The sequence below is a fragment of the Silurus meridionalis genome, chromosome 7, assembly GCF_014805685.1.
Source record: "Silurus meridionalis isolate SWU-2019-XX chromosome 7, ASM1480568v1, whole genome shotgun sequence".
In the NCBI taxonomy this organism is placed as follows: domain Eukaryota; kingdom Metazoa; phylum Chordata; class Actinopteri; order Siluriformes; family Siluridae; genus Silurus; species Silurus meridionalis.
This window is the reverse complement of record NC_060890.1, coordinates 10393235-10409394: the sequence shown is the minus strand read 5'-3', so window position 1 is coordinate 10409394 and position 16160 is coordinate 10393235. Positions and strand designations below refer to the sequence as shown.

The 16160-nt window shown below is 39.8% G+C and overlaps 2 protein-coding genes across 2 annotated transcripts; one reads left to right on the top strand and one right to left on the bottom strand.

The window, feature by feature from the left end:
- Positions 1 to 138: 138 nt before the first annotated feature.
- Positions 139 to 9579, top strand: stambpl1 (STAM binding protein-like 1). Its single transcript, XM_046854904.1, has 11 exons — positions 139 to 498; positions 2491 to 2597; positions 3273 to 3490; positions 4307 to 4382; positions 5066 to 5161; positions 5388 to 5697; positions 5785 to 5906; positions 6324 to 6461; positions 6811 to 6923; positions 7357 to 7456; positions 8266 to 9579. Exons 2-11 carry the CDS (start codon positions 2517 to 2519, stop codon positions 8320 to 8322), a joined length of 1311 nt encoding a protein of 436 aa, XP_046710860.1. The 5' UTR covers positions 139 to 498; positions 2491 to 2516; the 3' UTR covers positions 8323 to 9579.
- A 425-nt stretch (positions 9580 to 10004) lies between these two features.
- Positions 10005 to 14248, bottom strand: acta2 (actin alpha 2, smooth muscle). The gene is made up of 9 exons (XM_046854905.1): positions 14103 to 14248; positions 12740 to 12912; positions 12474 to 12602; positions 11751 to 11861; positions 11512 to 11596; positions 11259 to 11420; positions 10946 to 11137; positions 10682 to 10863; positions 10005 to 10565 (listed from the first exon to the last, which is right to left on the bottom strand). Exons 2-9 carry the CDS (start codon positions 12866 to 12868, stop codon positions 10422 to 10424), a joined length of 1134 nt encoding a protein of 377 aa, XP_046710861.1. The 5' UTR covers positions 12869 to 12912; positions 14103 to 14248; the 3' UTR covers positions 10005 to 10421.
- Between the last annotated feature and the right edge of the window lie 1912 nt (positions 14249 to 16160).

Below are 16160 nucleotides of genomic sequence, written 5' to 3'. Positions count from 1 at the left end.
CGTTCTGCTTTACTGTTAAATTCTGTAAAGCTGCTTTGAGACAATGTCTGTTGTGAAAAGTGCTATAGAAATAAACTTGACTTGACTTGACTTCCGTACAACTGGGCTAGTCACTCTAGCATTAAATACACCATGCTGGATAGTGGAGAACGTTTGGCGCTTGTGGCTTTCCATACTGCAGGACTCACTATTGTGTCATTGGCTCTCTCCACCCACGTTGTGTGTCAAAGAGGCGCTGTGCTGCTGATGCGCTCATATCCAAACGTTTGCGTTCCACTGCGAGTGTTCAATGTCATTGAAGAGCAGGTTTCAGGTTTAGCTGCCATTAACCTCGCCTGTGCTTTTGGCTAGGAATAAAAGTACTGTGTTTATGCGGTGCAGAAGTGAGACGGATCTCGGCTTAGCTGTGGTGGTATGTAAACATGGGCTGCATGTGAGGAGGACAGGAGCGCGCGCGACAGGGATGCGGAGCATGGGACACCAGCAGTCCACTTATCGGTAAAAATATTGATTATTTACAATTGTATATGTCCTGATCAGTTGATTTTCTTCCCCCCGCTTGTTACTGCAAAATCGCTAATGCTATCTAATTTCAGTGCTTTTTTTTGACTAGCTTAATATTCCTGTATATTTTTAACCTTTTAGATACTAAATGAAATAATTTAATTATTTACTTATTTGGGGAATGAGTTATACTAAGCAGGCTTTACCTTAACACCAAATGTTTGGAAGGTGTCTCTAGTGTGTATTATTATTATTATTATTATTATTATTATTATTATACGCACTAAAACTTCCAGTTTTACTTTTTAGAGCAGCAGCAGATTGGATATGAAAATCAATGTCTGTTATCAGTGAGATGTATTTTGGGCACTGTTCACTCTTGGAAAGCAAATCTAATACCTTTTTACTTGTAAGGATTTAAAAGAAACTTTAGGTTTCAGTGTAGAACAGTACATATAAGTGTTTTTGGAAAATGTTTCCAGATTTTAGGAAGTTTAGAAGTAAGTGGAGGTTATGGGAATGCTTAAGGTATGGACAAAAGCTTTGGCACTATTTCCAGAGAAGTCCAGAATATGCTGAAGCTTTAGGATTTTAGATCATAGAAGTTTCCTTTTTCACAAGAGTGCATAGTTTTGGTGAGGGATTTGTTTAGTCAGCACTAAAGGTATGTTGCACTACCACTTATTGCTTCATTCATTTTGACAGACTCCATTCTGTCTGACTCTTGTCTAACAAGCTCAGAAATTCAAAAGTCTCGAAATGGATGACGGTTGTGTCTCTGCATGGCTCGGGCCTAAGATTTTTGGGGTGTTTGAAGCCACTTTGTATGGCCTGCATTAATGGTAATTATTTAGAATTTTTTTTTTTCTGTAAAAATGGGCTTTCCCAGTGAATATCATTTCCATTCCCTCATTAAAATAGAGTATTTCCAAGTTAAAAAGAATAAAATGCAGACATCTGTATATTATTACACATTTACCAACAAATGTAGCTATTAAAAGAGATTCTGAGAGCATTTGTCTATCTGAACCTTGTGGCTATTCACATTACATGATCATTTGCAAATCGACTGACCCACTTTTTCATTACTAGTCATCTGTGCACATGATTTATGTAATTTTATGTTGATGGAAAAGCTGACAAATCAGATGAGGTGTGAGGTGCTTCATTGGATTTGATCAGTGCTAAATTGCATGTATATATCTCCTTTGCACCAGGTCTTTCTTCTTACTCCACATCCATTTCATGTTGCCATGGCATCATCAACCTGAGTGCCACAGTGTTCGGTAACAAACCATTCTGCTGCATCTGTCATAAATGTAAAAGTGTGGCTTGTTGATGGATGAGTAAAAAAAAGAAAAGCCTTGTTGAGGAGAAGTGTCTGTGGTTCACCAAGTTTGGCGCTTTTGTGCAAAAGCCCACCAAGTCTCTTTTTTTTTTTTTTTTTTTGTTCCACAACTGATATTCATGACTCACCATATTTTTCTGCATGGTTACAAGCTGTCATAGCAACTGTAGCACAGTTTCTGCCCTGAATAGAAGTGTGCATGGCTGTTTTGGACCAAAATCCGCTACGTTTTAGTGAATAATATAATAATAATCTCTCTAAGGAGACTGATGCACCCCCACATTGCACGCCTGTAAATGAATCAAGGAATACTATAAGCAGAGGTGTCAAATTCAGGAGGACAGCAGCGTAATTCGGTCGAATCTGAAGGTTAAGTGAGCTATAATGGTAAACTCTGCAGTGTTGTGGACCTTGAGGCTGAAGGCTGACATATCTGATCTAAAAAACTTATAGAAGCTTTAGTATGAAGGTTGGTGTTACTTTAGGTAATGGAAGTTAAGGTCAGAAGCTAAAGTGAAAGGTCTGCATTTAGCAGGCTTTTATGGCCTTTTAGGAGGCCGTATCGACCCAGTGGCCTTGTAGCATCTGGCTCATGATGTCCTGATGTCAGAGCTGACACGTGTATTTTTTTTCCACAGTGAGGAATCGTCTTGGGAGATGACAGATGGAGACATCGGGAGGATCGGAGCCTGCCAGCCTGCATCCTAAATGCGCCATGGAGCAGGAGTTCAGCTTCAGCGCTCTGGTGAGTGATTGGAGTGAGGGTTGGTGGGGGTGCTGTATGTTGGGGTAATGGGTCAGTTCTCTGAGTGCTGGGGAAGAGTGTATGGGGGCAGAAGGGCTGGAGTGTGTCTCTGACTCATCCATTAGCATGCTCAGTGCAGCTGCACTGTCATTCACATCCTTCCATCCTGAAGTGGGAGGGAGTGGGGAAGGAAGGAGCAGATGTAAGCCCCCTTCACACTTTGCCTCCTTTCTTCATGAATAGATTATTAAAGACAACGAGAGTGTTTATCATTGTTTGGTTCAGTAAATAAATGTGCCCTCCTGCACCTTTCTTCTTGCTGACTAACAACTGCGAAGCTTTTTGGAGCGCTTCAATTATGCTTGGCATTGTTATTCACTGTTGTGTACAAATGGGGAAACTGGTCATTATTTCCAGCAAGGATCCAGTGCTGGGCCGATCTTCTTTCCAGCTCTGTGGTGCCCTACTGAATGTTAATTAAAAGCCCTCTCTCCTCTAGGACCGTATAAAAGCTGCTCTGTGTGGTTGTTAGTATGGGTGCCGAAGGCCACAGCTAGTAGCTTCCGTTCTGTCTCGCTTCTAAAGGAGCACTGAGAATGAACAACAAACAGGGCTTATTTATGTGTGTGTTTGTGTTCTCATGTGGTGATTCAGCTTCTGCCTTTTCATCTGCAGAAGAAGCTGGCAGCTGAGCCGGACTATGCGGATGTAACCCTGCCGGCAGTGGAACGTGTGCGAGCGCTCAGTAAGATGGGCTACAACATTGAGATCAGCGAGGACATCGCGCCACGCCGCTACTTCCGCTCAGGGGTAGAGATGGAGCGAATGGCTGCCGTCTACCTGGAGGAGGGCAGTTTGGAAAATGCTTTCGTCCTCTATAACAAGTTTATCACGTAATTACCAAATGTAGCTTTCCTTTACTTTTTCCACTAGGATATAGATGAGTTAATCATTAAGGAAGTTGTTGGCATTTATTGATAATATTAAAGCTGATCAAGTTGCATTAAATAGTAGTAGTTGTAAAGTTTTCTGTTTGTTTGTTTGTTTGTTTGTTTTTTAGCAATAAAATGTCTTTTCATAGAAATTTACCAGAGATAATCTCCATGTTTACATTGTCACCAGGTCATCTGGTGGTCTATATAAAAAAATTGTTAGCTATTAATGTGCATAATGTCTCAGTTGCCAAGCAGTAGTTCATTTAGCCAATTTCCATTCAAAATAGTTTATGAATAGTTCAGGCTTTTTGAATGAGTTTTCAGGTATTACAGTAAATAAATACTAAGCTGATCTGATGCATATTAGAAGGTCTATCTGCATAGCACTGACCAGTCATGACTCAGTAGCCATGATGATCTGTGTAAATTGTGAATGAATCATGCAAAGTTATTAACAGCAGCAGCTCAGTTCTCTGTCTGGTTTTCATACAGTCTTTGTTTGATTGTGAAATAAATAAATTTTAAAAAGTGGAAAAAATTTATTACTAATTTGAATGCACAAATTACCACATAAGATGGATCTTGTATAATTATCCACGTTTTTTATTAAGGAAAATTGAAGAAGTGTATTATTGATTAAAGGTGGGCTTGCAGATTATAAATGGAAAATGTATTTTATGTATCTTCCATTAGTCTTTCATAGTCTTCCATTATACTTTCATTGCCTTTAACATGCAATGCTTTATGTTCATCGCTTCTATTGTTGCTCTGCAGGTTGTTTGTGGAAAAACTCCCCAGTCATCGGGACTATCAGCAGTGCAACGTCCCTGAGAAACAAGTCATAATGAAGGTAAGCCCCTGGCAGCCTGCGCTGCGTGGTTGAGCCGAGTGGCGCTGAGCCCACAGTAAATCTAATTAGCATTATGCTTCATTAGCACAGAGACACAAATGCGCTTGCTCCCACTGAGACATCACAGGAAATTTCTTCAGTGTACTATTGTTGTGTAGGCAGTTCAGTCTAGAAATGCAGACTCACTGCATGGCGCATGACAGGTCAAAATCTGTTTTTGGGCAAATGGAATATTTCTCTGTTTGCATTCAGAAACTCTGTCACTTCTGCTTAGTAGAATTATGTTATTTTTTTGCTATCCTTGATTTGTAACTTCTGAAACTGTATGTAGAAGTGAGGCATTCGATAAACCCTCAAGTCCTGCTGGCCTGAGCACCTATTAATGTGCCTTAGGGTGAATAGGCAGAATTATCCCATGCTGATTTTAGGAGTGGCAGCAAAAAAAAAAAAAAAAGGAAAAAAAAAAAAGAAGTGGGCTATTCCACCTTGAACATACTCTAAAGTCAAAAAATCATCTCTAGACAGTCTGTTGGATGATGATCATCAAGATCATCAAGCAGAAATATCACTATAATATTTTCATGTTACCTAGAGCAATTATTCTATAAATATAAATTGCTTTCACACCCCCTTTTTTTTTTTTCCTTTTTTTTTTTTTTTACACACATTTGGCTTTTTTGTAGAAGTTGCAAGAAGTGGCTTTTCCACGTAAGGATCAGCTGAGGAAACTCCTCCATGAAAAATACAGCAAAGAATACAGTGAATATCTGAAGAAGCAGGTAAGCTCTGTGTGCTCAACCAGATTAAACTAACATTATACTGTCAGCTTGTTACTCTAAGCCCTGTTTCACCATGTTTCTGATCTAAACTGCACTAGGTTTTATATACAGTAGATTTATAAATGCTATTGAAGTAAGTAGAGCTAGAACTGATGCAGTCCTTGTGTTTCTACACATTTTGTCATGTTGCATTTTAAGTGACCTTGTATTGGCTGTGGGTTTTTAGAGCCAGGCCATGCCTGTAGCTATGTGTGGAGAACAGTTACAGAGGCTCTCTTTGCTGGAGGAAGAGAAACAGCGTGTTGCACAGTTGAGAAAGATGCAGCTGGAGTCAGAGCAGTTCCGCTACTTCGAGGACCAGCTGCGGCGTCAGGAGCAGGCCAACCGTAAACAGGATGCTTTCCCTAAAGAACCTGAACAAACGGATGGCTCATGCCTATCTCAGACTCCAAAAAACCACACGCGCCTTGACCCCAACCGCAACAAACAAGCCACACCTCTACCCAAACCTGCGGCCACATTAGCTGCAGTCCAGAGTGAGTCTCACTTTGCTTGGTGTCCACATCTGGCTGTGTGTGTAATCAGCGTGTTTGCACTCAGTGTATGTATATGTGTGTGTCTAGATCAGCAAGTAGGCCTGAGGCGGGTTCTAATTCCTCGAGACCTGACATACAGGTTCCTTCTGCTGGCTGATCGCAACACAGCCAGAGGCATCGAGACATGTGGAGTACTCTGCGGAAAACTGGTATTCAGTCCAGATTTATTCGTTTTCCGTGTTAAATTTACGTTGTTGAAGTTACTGACTACATGCCGCATTCCTTTTCTGCATTGTGTGCACTTTTATTGATGAGCATGTGAGAGTTTTGCATTTTTTAACTGAAAGAGGTCATTTTGGTCATGTTTTTTGTTCCATGCTTATACACAGCCTGACCCGTGTCTCCCCCATTTGCATTTGGCATAAGAGTGGCTTAGTTTAGAATAGCTGTGTGGTGATACTGAAACTGGGCGTGAGTGTATTCTGAGCTTACTCACTTCTCACACAATGGAGCTGTAAACATTTGATAAAAAGGTTGCACTTTGGCTTTGTTTGCTTAGTCGGCTAAAATAGCCAACAGTTGACAGAATGAAACACTCTCATTGTTCTTTTTGTTCGAACCTCCAGACTCACAACGAGTTCATGCTCACCCATGTGATTGTGCCCAAACAATCATCCGGGCCCGACTACTGTGACATGGAGAACGTGGAGGAGCTGTTCAGTTATCAGGATCACCATAACCTACTGACCCTCGGCTGGATCCATGTAGGACATTCTCTGCCATACTTACTGATTTAATATTTTATTTTTTAAGACCACCTTTTTGTACTAACAGAGAAAAAGAAATATACATTTGGAAATATGTATCTTTTCTCAAAACATAATGAGACCGCAAAGAGGTTTTTTCAAAATAACCTCGTTGAGTTGCTCCTATTACCTGCTGGATCAAATTTAATGGGGCTTCAGGCAGAGGGTCACCATGGTAACATCCCTAATTATTTTACAGAGTTATTCTCAGTCTCAGTCAATTTACCTAGTGATCACGCAACAACTGGTTATGTAAAGATGTCTGTTATTAACGTGTTTGTGTGTGTTTATGCATGCATGCCTCCAGACACATCCCACTCAGACAGCTTTTCTATCCAGTGTGGATCTCCACACGCACAGCTCCTATCAACTTATGCTGCCCGAGGCCATCGCCATTGTCTGCTCTCCCAAGCATAACGAGTGAGTTATATTCTCACACTCTTTTTGTCATCTCATTGTTGCCATGCAGGGAACATGACTGGGATACTTTTCCAGAACACCGCTCATTATGAGTAGACAAAGCCTTAGTACGATTTTAACTGTAGAACCAACTACTGAACATGTCATGTGTGTTTTCCCCACATCACTTTTGTTATCTTTTTTATTAGTGATTGATTAAGCCAAATTAATGTTTTCTGAACATGTTTATCAGCTCTGCAAAAAAAAAGGCGAAAATTGTATAGACAGCTAGCACAAGATGCTATCGAGACACTATTTGGAATCTTTATCTGTTTATTTGACATTCAGAGATGTTTGGATGTTTCAAACCATTAATGTGTATACTGTGTGTGTATACAGTATGTAATTAATTAATATATATTATCACAGTGTCTGCTTCTTACTCCCCCTGCAGTACCGGAGTGTTCCGCCTTACCACTGCTGGAATGAGTGAGGTGGCTGGCTGCAGACTCAAAGGCTTTCATCCACACTCAAAAGATCCTCCCCTCTTCACTGTAAGACCTTCAGCCATGCTACATTTGATTAACAGCAAACGCATAGGATTGGTTGTAAGATTACTACCAATAGTACTGAATAGCTGCACCAACTTGTTGAGTAAATAACTAAGCAGTAAAGAATATGTAGCTAGTTTACTCTATTTTATGATTCATGAGTTTACAGCACCTATGTGTACAGGGAGCATTTAGTTACATATATTTCATTTCATACATTTCACCAATAATCATCCAACTCTTGAAACTTGAACTGGACTGAACTAACTTGTACCAACTTTTCTGCTAAATGTGTGTGTGTGTGTGTGTGTGTGTGTGTGTGTGTAATCTCCATATCCTTTTTAGAACCATGTTACTAGTGTTGATGAGATAATGACATTAAAGGTGCGGATGGCAGCCCTGCTAGCTAGTAGCTAACTATATACTGTATACATAGATGAGCTAGAAAAAAAAAAAGCTTGTGCGAGCTATTGGTACTCTACTGTGGTGTTATGACCATTCCATCATCCAACCCCTAATCTTTTTATTTAGCTGATTTTACAATTCAATACAGTCAATTATGACAATAATACAGTCAATCAAAAGAGTGCCTTTTTTGAGAGACGTCACCAGCTAGTTTGTGATTGATGTACCCTTTGTTAATTTTATACAAATGACATTAGAAATCCGGCTAGGGACAGTTCAACTCTTACATACACTCATACACATCATTGTGCAAATCTGTGTGTTAAATAACTTTTTATTAAAGTTAAACGTTAAAAGTGAAAATGCAAATTGCAGGAAAGTGAAAATCAAATGTGTGTATTTTACAGATCTGTAAGCACGTGGTTGTGAAGGACGCTAAAACGACAGTGCTGGACCTCAGGTGACAGATGAAGGGAGGACATGCTTCAGTAGAAGCCACAGACCCAGGAGTTTTATTTTTGGCTACTTGAAGGCTTTTTTGTAATTTATTTATTTATTAAACAAAAAAGTACTGTGAAGTGGAGTCTGTGTTGCACAGGTTGCTGTTGGCATCTTGTAAAGAAGCTATAAAGATTTTAAATGGTGTTTTCTCCCTGTGTTGCTATTTGGGTATTTAAAGATCTTTGCTTTAGCATTTGTGCCTGTTTAAAAAGCAATCTTTTTGGACAGTTTTGTGGTCAGATCTGACTTGCTTGTCAGGTTGAATTTAACTGTGTGTCCTGAAGGTGGCATGTTTTAGCTATGAATGCCACAACCAAAATGTGAACTTTTTTTTACCAGGATGCAAAGTTATTTCTAGACAGTTGCCTTATGTAACATGATGTGATTTTAGATTTTTATTTTATTCCTTGCCATTTACTTAGATAACTTTTACCCAATATGCATTTGCAAATTTTATAACTTGTCAGTTATTCTGAAGTGGATTATTACAGCACCAGTGTTTAGTCAATGGACCTCAAACAATAATCAATATGTATTGTTCAGTGTACAGCTAATGCAGCCATGTCCAGTTTAAGAAATTCAGGTCAGTAAAGGTGATGTTTGACTTGTCACTGAAGGTACTAAAGCAATGTTACTATGATGACCTATTTGGCATTAGTAATAGTGCTCAGGAGTTTGGGCCTTAAAAAAAAAAAGGTAAAGCTGAGCAGCGGAAAAAAAAAAAAGATGTCCCCCAGTTTTGCCTCATTTTATCCTTAACCAAAGCACCTACAATAGAATAAGCAAAGAAGCCTAATAAGCCTTATTAAAGGAGCCACTGCCAGAGGTTTGATAGAACCAGTGATCTCAGGTACTGTATCATCCTCTTCTGCTAACATTCTAACTCAATCACACAGTGGCTCCTCCTCTGTATTTCAACTTTCCATTCCACAGTGGTACAACAGAAAATGACAAGTTTCCAAGTTCTGATATGCTCTTTGATGTTGATTGGTGTCTTGTTAGCATATTGTGAATTTTGTGTGCGCTGTGGCATTGTACATTTTCCTCTATTTTTCGTTTTTGATGTATGTCTTTGTCCGAGTTTCAGTAGTTCCACGGAAAACCTTTTTTGCTCATTACCTCTGCAACAGGAACTTGTGGGCAATATGATGCAGTGACTGTACAATGTTTTTTCCCCCACTGCCATTTTTTTTTAAATAAAAAAAAAGTGAGTTTGTGAACTTGACTGCATCGTTTTTTTATTTAAACTAATCTCATTGTAACAAAACGCTTAACAATGAAATTATGTGAGATGAACACATAAATCTGATGTATATTAGAAATTCTCTACTGATTCTCAGCTTGCTGCTGGGGTTAAATGAAGTTGATGCTGGCTTTCTCAGGAACAAACAAAATAATTTGTGACCCTGTTGGAATTCATGTGGGCTTGTGTTATTGAATTGGGTTAGTAATTAAATTAATAATAGACTTTTAGGTTAGGTAGCTTATTTGTACTGCACTGGTTTAATTTATTTTCTTCCATAAAGAAATGGTAATACCTCTTGCAAGATGGGGCCAAAAAGTAAATTTTTTTGGTACACTTTTACACAAGACTTGTATTTCATTTTAATCATTGTCTGAAATTGAAAAAAGACATTAAACACAATTTTAGTATGCAGAGCTTTATTCATTCCTGGGGTTATTGTATAGATATCCATACAAACTTTCTTAAAGCCCACAGCAGTGAGAAATCACATGCAAGGGGTACCTTATGGTGTTCAAAACACAAGAGGGAGTATGCAAGCTCTGTTCTTCTATAAACCATTACAAAACACCTTGCCTTTATTCTCTCTCCCTCCATCTGGAGCCTCACTAAACCCCAGGAATCTTCCCAATCTGTTCATGTTGGCAGCTTTGCTCATCCAATGTAACCATAACAATCAATGACGAGGAAAAAAAATCCAAACATTCACGCAAGTGTGGGCAGTGCAAAGACAAAACAGGAGAGAAACCAGAGGATACATTCACAGTTTACAGGCTATGAAGCAAGAGCAGAGAGTTGAGGGCTTGGGGCTGTTGAGGTTTAGAAGCACTTGCGATGCACAATGGATGGACCGGCCTCATCATACTCCTGTTTGCTGATCCACATCTGCTGGAAGGTGGAGAGGGAAGCCAGAATGGAGCCACCGATCCATACTGAATACTTTCTCTCTGGTGGGGCGATGATCTGTGCACACACAGCATTCACAGATAAGGACATTTACAAGAAAAAAAAAGTTCAGTGATTATCATGAGCTTTAATAGTGCCACAAAGCTAAGTAAAATCTATCCATGAGTACTCACTTTGATCTTCATGGTGCTGGGGGCCAAAGCAGTGATCTCCTTCTGCATCCTGTCAGCAATGCCAGGGTACATGGTGGTACCACCAGACAGAACATTGTTGGCATACAGGTCCTTACGGATATCAATGTCACACTTCATGATGCTGTTGTAAGTAGTTTCATGGATACCAGCAGACTCCATACCTGAAAGGCAAAACCAAAATTCAGAACTAGTGGGTCAAATTGAAAAAAGAGAGAAATTCTAAAGAAAAAGGAAGAGGCGTACCGATAAAGGATGGCTGAAAGAGGGTCTCAGGACAGCGGAACCTCTCGTTGCCAATAGTGATGACCTGCCCATCAGGAAGCTCATAGCTCTTCTCCAGTGAGGAAGAGGTGGCAGCGGTGGCCATCTCATTCTCAAAGTCCAAGGCGACGTAGCACAGCTTCTCCTTGATATCACGGACAATTTCTCTCTCAGCTGTATTAGACGAATTTCATCAATAAATTGATGTTCACGTTAAACATATGTGCTTACATAATCAAAAGTACTCAGCAACACTAGTCTGTGTTTTACAGAGATGAACAGTGTTTACACTCACCAGTGGTCACAAAGGAGTAGCCACGTTCAGTCAGGATCTTCATGAGGTAGTCAGTGAGATCACGGCCGGCCAAGTCCAAACGCATGATAGCGTGAGGAAGAGCATAGCCCTCATAAATGGGCACATTGTGGGTGACACCATCACCAGAATCCAGAACAATTCCTGCGCAAAACAAAAAATTGACCAGATAAATATTGTTTCATTCTGAAGTTTATCATATTAAGGTTTTTCCAAAGGGGACACGAGAACTGACCTGTAGTACGTCCAGAGGCATAGAGAGATAGCACCGCCTGAATAGCTACGTACATGGCTGGAACATTGAAGGTCTCAAACATAATCTGATAAAGGGACAGTTTGCAGATGAAAAAGAGAGGCTATAAACACTTCTAATTCTTTACTGTATTTTTAAGTTTTTTAAGCTATATTGATGTAGAAGATTTAGATTTCTATTTAAACACTTTACAGGTGTAACCACTGCAAACTGAGCCTGACCTGGGTCATCTTCTCCCTGTTGGCTTTGGGGTTGAGAGGGGCCTCTGTCAGCAAGGTTGGGTGCTCCTCAGGAGCAACACGGAGCTCATTGTAGAAGGAGTGATGCCAGATCTATTAAAAGAACAAAAGGCAATTGGGGCCAAATGAAGTCAATGTGTCCTGATTATAATTAATCGCTGACAGGTGGGCTGATGAAAGTTTAATGGATTAGCTACAAAAACCTGTAGTTTTCTTAATTGTGACACAGGATGCTTAGAATGAGTGAGATTTGGAGTAGTCACTGAGAGCTAAGTGAATAATACCATCTGCTGCATGCATCTGCTAGTTGATGACAGTGTGTGCCTGAAGGAAAGTGTTTGGCACATTAGTGTATAAGAGTGCGTATGTGTTTGTGCATGTGTGTGTGGGTGTGTGTGTGTGTGTGTGTGTGTGTGTGTGTGTGTGTGTGTGTGTGTGGGTGGGTGTGCGAGTGTTAGTCATGTGCACAGTGAGTCATAAGGCAGGATAGTACTTCCAGGTATAAGTGGGGTCTGTTTGAACACACAGATAATCGAGAAAAAAAATTAAATAAAAATATTGATAAGAGCAATTGTGTGTTCTTTTCAGTTAGATATCTAGCATAAGGCTTACATCCTTTGTTACTATTTTGGGGGAGCTATTTGGTCTGTTGTTCTCAGCAAGTTCTGGTTCGTACTGATGCCTAAATTAGCATGGTCCACTTACTTTTTCCATGTCGTCCCAGTTTGTGATGATGCCGTGCTCAATTGGGTATTTGAGGGTCAGGATACCTCTTTTGCTCTGTGCTTCATCACCAACATAACTGTCTTTCTGCCCCATCCCCACCATCACTCCCTGAGAGCAGACACAAGAACAGTCATTATCACAAATTAGACTAATGTTTCCAGTGCCACTGAACTAAATGTCATTTCTGTAGTTGTATATTTTCAGTAATATCGTCTCTATATGGTGTGATTGGGGGGAAAGTCCACCTGGTGTCTGGGACGACCCACGATGGAGGGGAACACAGCTCGGGGGGCATCATCCCCGGCGAAGCCTGCCTTACACAGTCCTGAACCATTATCGCACACCAGAGCAGTGCTTTCCTCGTCGTCACACATGGTTCAGCTTGGATTTCCTTCTTCACTCAAACAGGAGACAATCACTGAAAATGCAACAGTCCAACATCAAAATATCTGTTTGTCGTCATGCAGAAATCCTTGTTTTTATACATTTGTGATCAATTCGAGTGGGTAAGAATGAATATTATTTGTTGGATTTCGAATGTTAAATGTGTGTGTGTGTGTGTGTGTGTGTGTGTGTGTGTGTGTGGGTGGGTGGGTGTCTGTGTGTAAGAGAAAGAGAATGACCACACCCTATTCCACCAAATCGTGAATGTATAGAATACTATAATAGTTCCAAAAAGATAAAATAACATTTGACTAAAAGTTCTATAGCAATATGTTAAAGGTAATAATAAAAAAACTAAATTATGGCTTTAGAACTCAGCTAGTGTCCCACTGCCATGTATGCTGAGTCCTGTACTCCTGTCCTTGATGAATGAATGCTCCACTATGGGAAAAATTCCTAATTTGGAAATAATGGGGAAGCATGTCTGCCTTTGGACTTCACAAACTCTCCCCCTGACCCTCCCTGTCTATAACAGTTCTTGGAGAGAGAGAGAGAGAGAGAGAGAGAGAGAGAGAGAGAGAGAGAGAGAGAGAGAGAGAGAGAGAGAGATTGAAAGGGAGAGAAAAGCTGGGGAGTCACACGAATACCTCTGCTCTATTTAAGAAAACCATATTTAGGCAAAAGCCTCACAAATAACAGGCACTTTAATCCAGCATGGGCCTCTACCATCTAGCCTAATAGTCTTGTCTCCAAACATCCAACATATAACACACAGCATGTAAAGATTTTGCAATTTTATACAGATTTTCTAAAACTCTGCATGCATATACAACAACTGTGTTTTAGGTTTGTGATGCCCATATTGATAAATGTGCATTGTAATATTCATACAAAAAACATATGCACTACAGCATCATTAAGAACAAATCTGCAGTGAAACACTAAAGTATGCATTATTACACCATTATATATCCAATTGCTCCTAATGAAAATGTGTATTCTAGCCAAATGCCACACAAAACAAAAAAAAAACACCATTTCAACAGCATGCACCTGTGTAAACCCACAATTAAACATGAGCTGCAATCATATGCCAACTTTCTGTATTATATGCATTCCCTTGTAACAAGTTACATATCAAGCACCCACTTACTTCAGAGGGTGTGAAAAAGACATGAAAAGACAGAGAGATGGAGTGTAAGAAAGTGGGTGGAGGCCACTTACCCTGACAGTGCTGGGCCGGGGGGGTTTAGCCACTTGGTGATGGTGTGGCCCTGACCAGTGTGTGGAGTTCTTATGTAGCTCCAGTCTGTGCTTCTCTGCCCCCTCCCACCTCCCAAACATGGAGCCAGGGCCGCACACAGAACACTGGGTTCACTCTACTACAGCCTTATAGGGATGACTGGGGAGAACACTCCAATCCGGGCAGCCATCGCTCAGGGCATTCCAGCCACTGTCTCCCTTTCTCTCTTTTTTTTTTTTCTTTGAAAGGATGGAGACCTCATCGTGCAGGAACATAAACACAACTGAGGCTTGCTCTCCTAATACACACATTAATGCATACACACCCTAACTCAGTCAGTGAGTGTTGATGGTTTCTGTCCCTGACAGGGCTTATACCTGAGAACCTGAGAATGGTGCCGGTGTTTAAATTGCATGAAGAAAATACACACAGGATATTATCTTCATGCCCTGATTAAAACATTACAAATCTTCTGGTACCATTTAGTCTTAGTATACCATGGCATTGCCATACATGCCACACACAATATGCTGTTATTAACATCCTTTTGTGTCAGTCAAAATAAAACTTAATAATGTACTTTCTATTATTACACGTGTTATGTATTTTCAGTAAGTCAGTACACCGTCAGGAAATGCACCATTATAAGATTTGGAAAAAACTAAACAAAAAACAATTGCTTGAATATATAGATTAAAACTGATAGTGACAAAAATTAGAAGAGACGAAGTAAAATATAATAGCAATATGTTAAGATTGGAGTGATACATTTTCTTTTGTCCACTGCATCATCCACATCACACAGTACATATAGTACAATGAAGAAGAAGGGAACATATCTTAAAAGTGGAAATATCTTATTATATTGTAATTTATATGGTTATTAAACCTAATTTTAAGCATTTGTACATTTCAAGCATGAAATAGTGCTGTTCTATTTGCCGATCATTTTACTCAGCATTTATTTCTAGAAAGGCGAAAAATGATCTGCAGAAAGAATAACCTTGAAATGAGTAATAATGTCCAGCAATGGGTTCAATGATTTTATATCAGGTTTCATGTAATCTTACATAATAAGAAATACCAAAAATATTTGACTCTAGTGAAAATATTTTCATGTGCAAAAATGGCTTTTGGTTCAGTATAAAAAGAGTTGAAGTGTCTTAAACACAATTATCCAGAGCGACTTATATTTATCTCATTCATACATCTGAGCAGCTATGGGGTTAGGGGCCTTGTTCAGTGGCCCCAGGAGTAGCAGAATGGTGTGGCTGGGATTTAAACTAATGACTTTCAGATCCAAAGTCTAATACCTTAGCCACTAATCTATCACATCCCATTTTCCATGCAAGCTTCAGAATTGATACTGAGTGCTTGACAGTGGTTTTGTAACTCACAGAATGTGTCTGTCTGCTCTTGAAAAAGGCCTGGTTGGTCTGCCTCTGGTTTCTTGAACTGTAGTTACATTGAGGCTGATTCCACTTTGTTTTTGCTATCAGGCTTGCCATGTGAAGTTCCTGTGCAACTATTTAATGGAAAATTGTGAGGAATGTACTAGATTAGCTATCACTGACCAAAAAAAGGAAAATATCAACAGGAGTGAAATTAAAAGGAGAAATATACATGTACTATTACAATACTGCACCACTAACACTATATGTTAGGATACATATATAGATTAACAAGTAATAATAAATGTTGTTTGTGGTTGTCCTTTATTAGTCTTAGCTCTTTACTTTGGGTTGATCATTCACTGAGGATGGGTTATTCTTTCTTATTGGATAAATTCCTGTCTACAGATTAAGTTAAGGCTCATTTTCTCATGTAAACACTTCACTAGCATGTGTCTGCCTTTTTTTTTTTGCTATGCTCTACACTCAGTGGTTCACAGTGAAATGTTACAGTTTTCTCCTCCCTGTTAGCTGTCTTTAATGCAGCACCAAAAAAGGAGCTGTTCGGTAAATAAGGAGAGACTTGGCAGCCTGCTCTACTCTCAGGCATGTAAGGAAAGAAAAGGACCCCGCGGAAGGAGTGGGCTG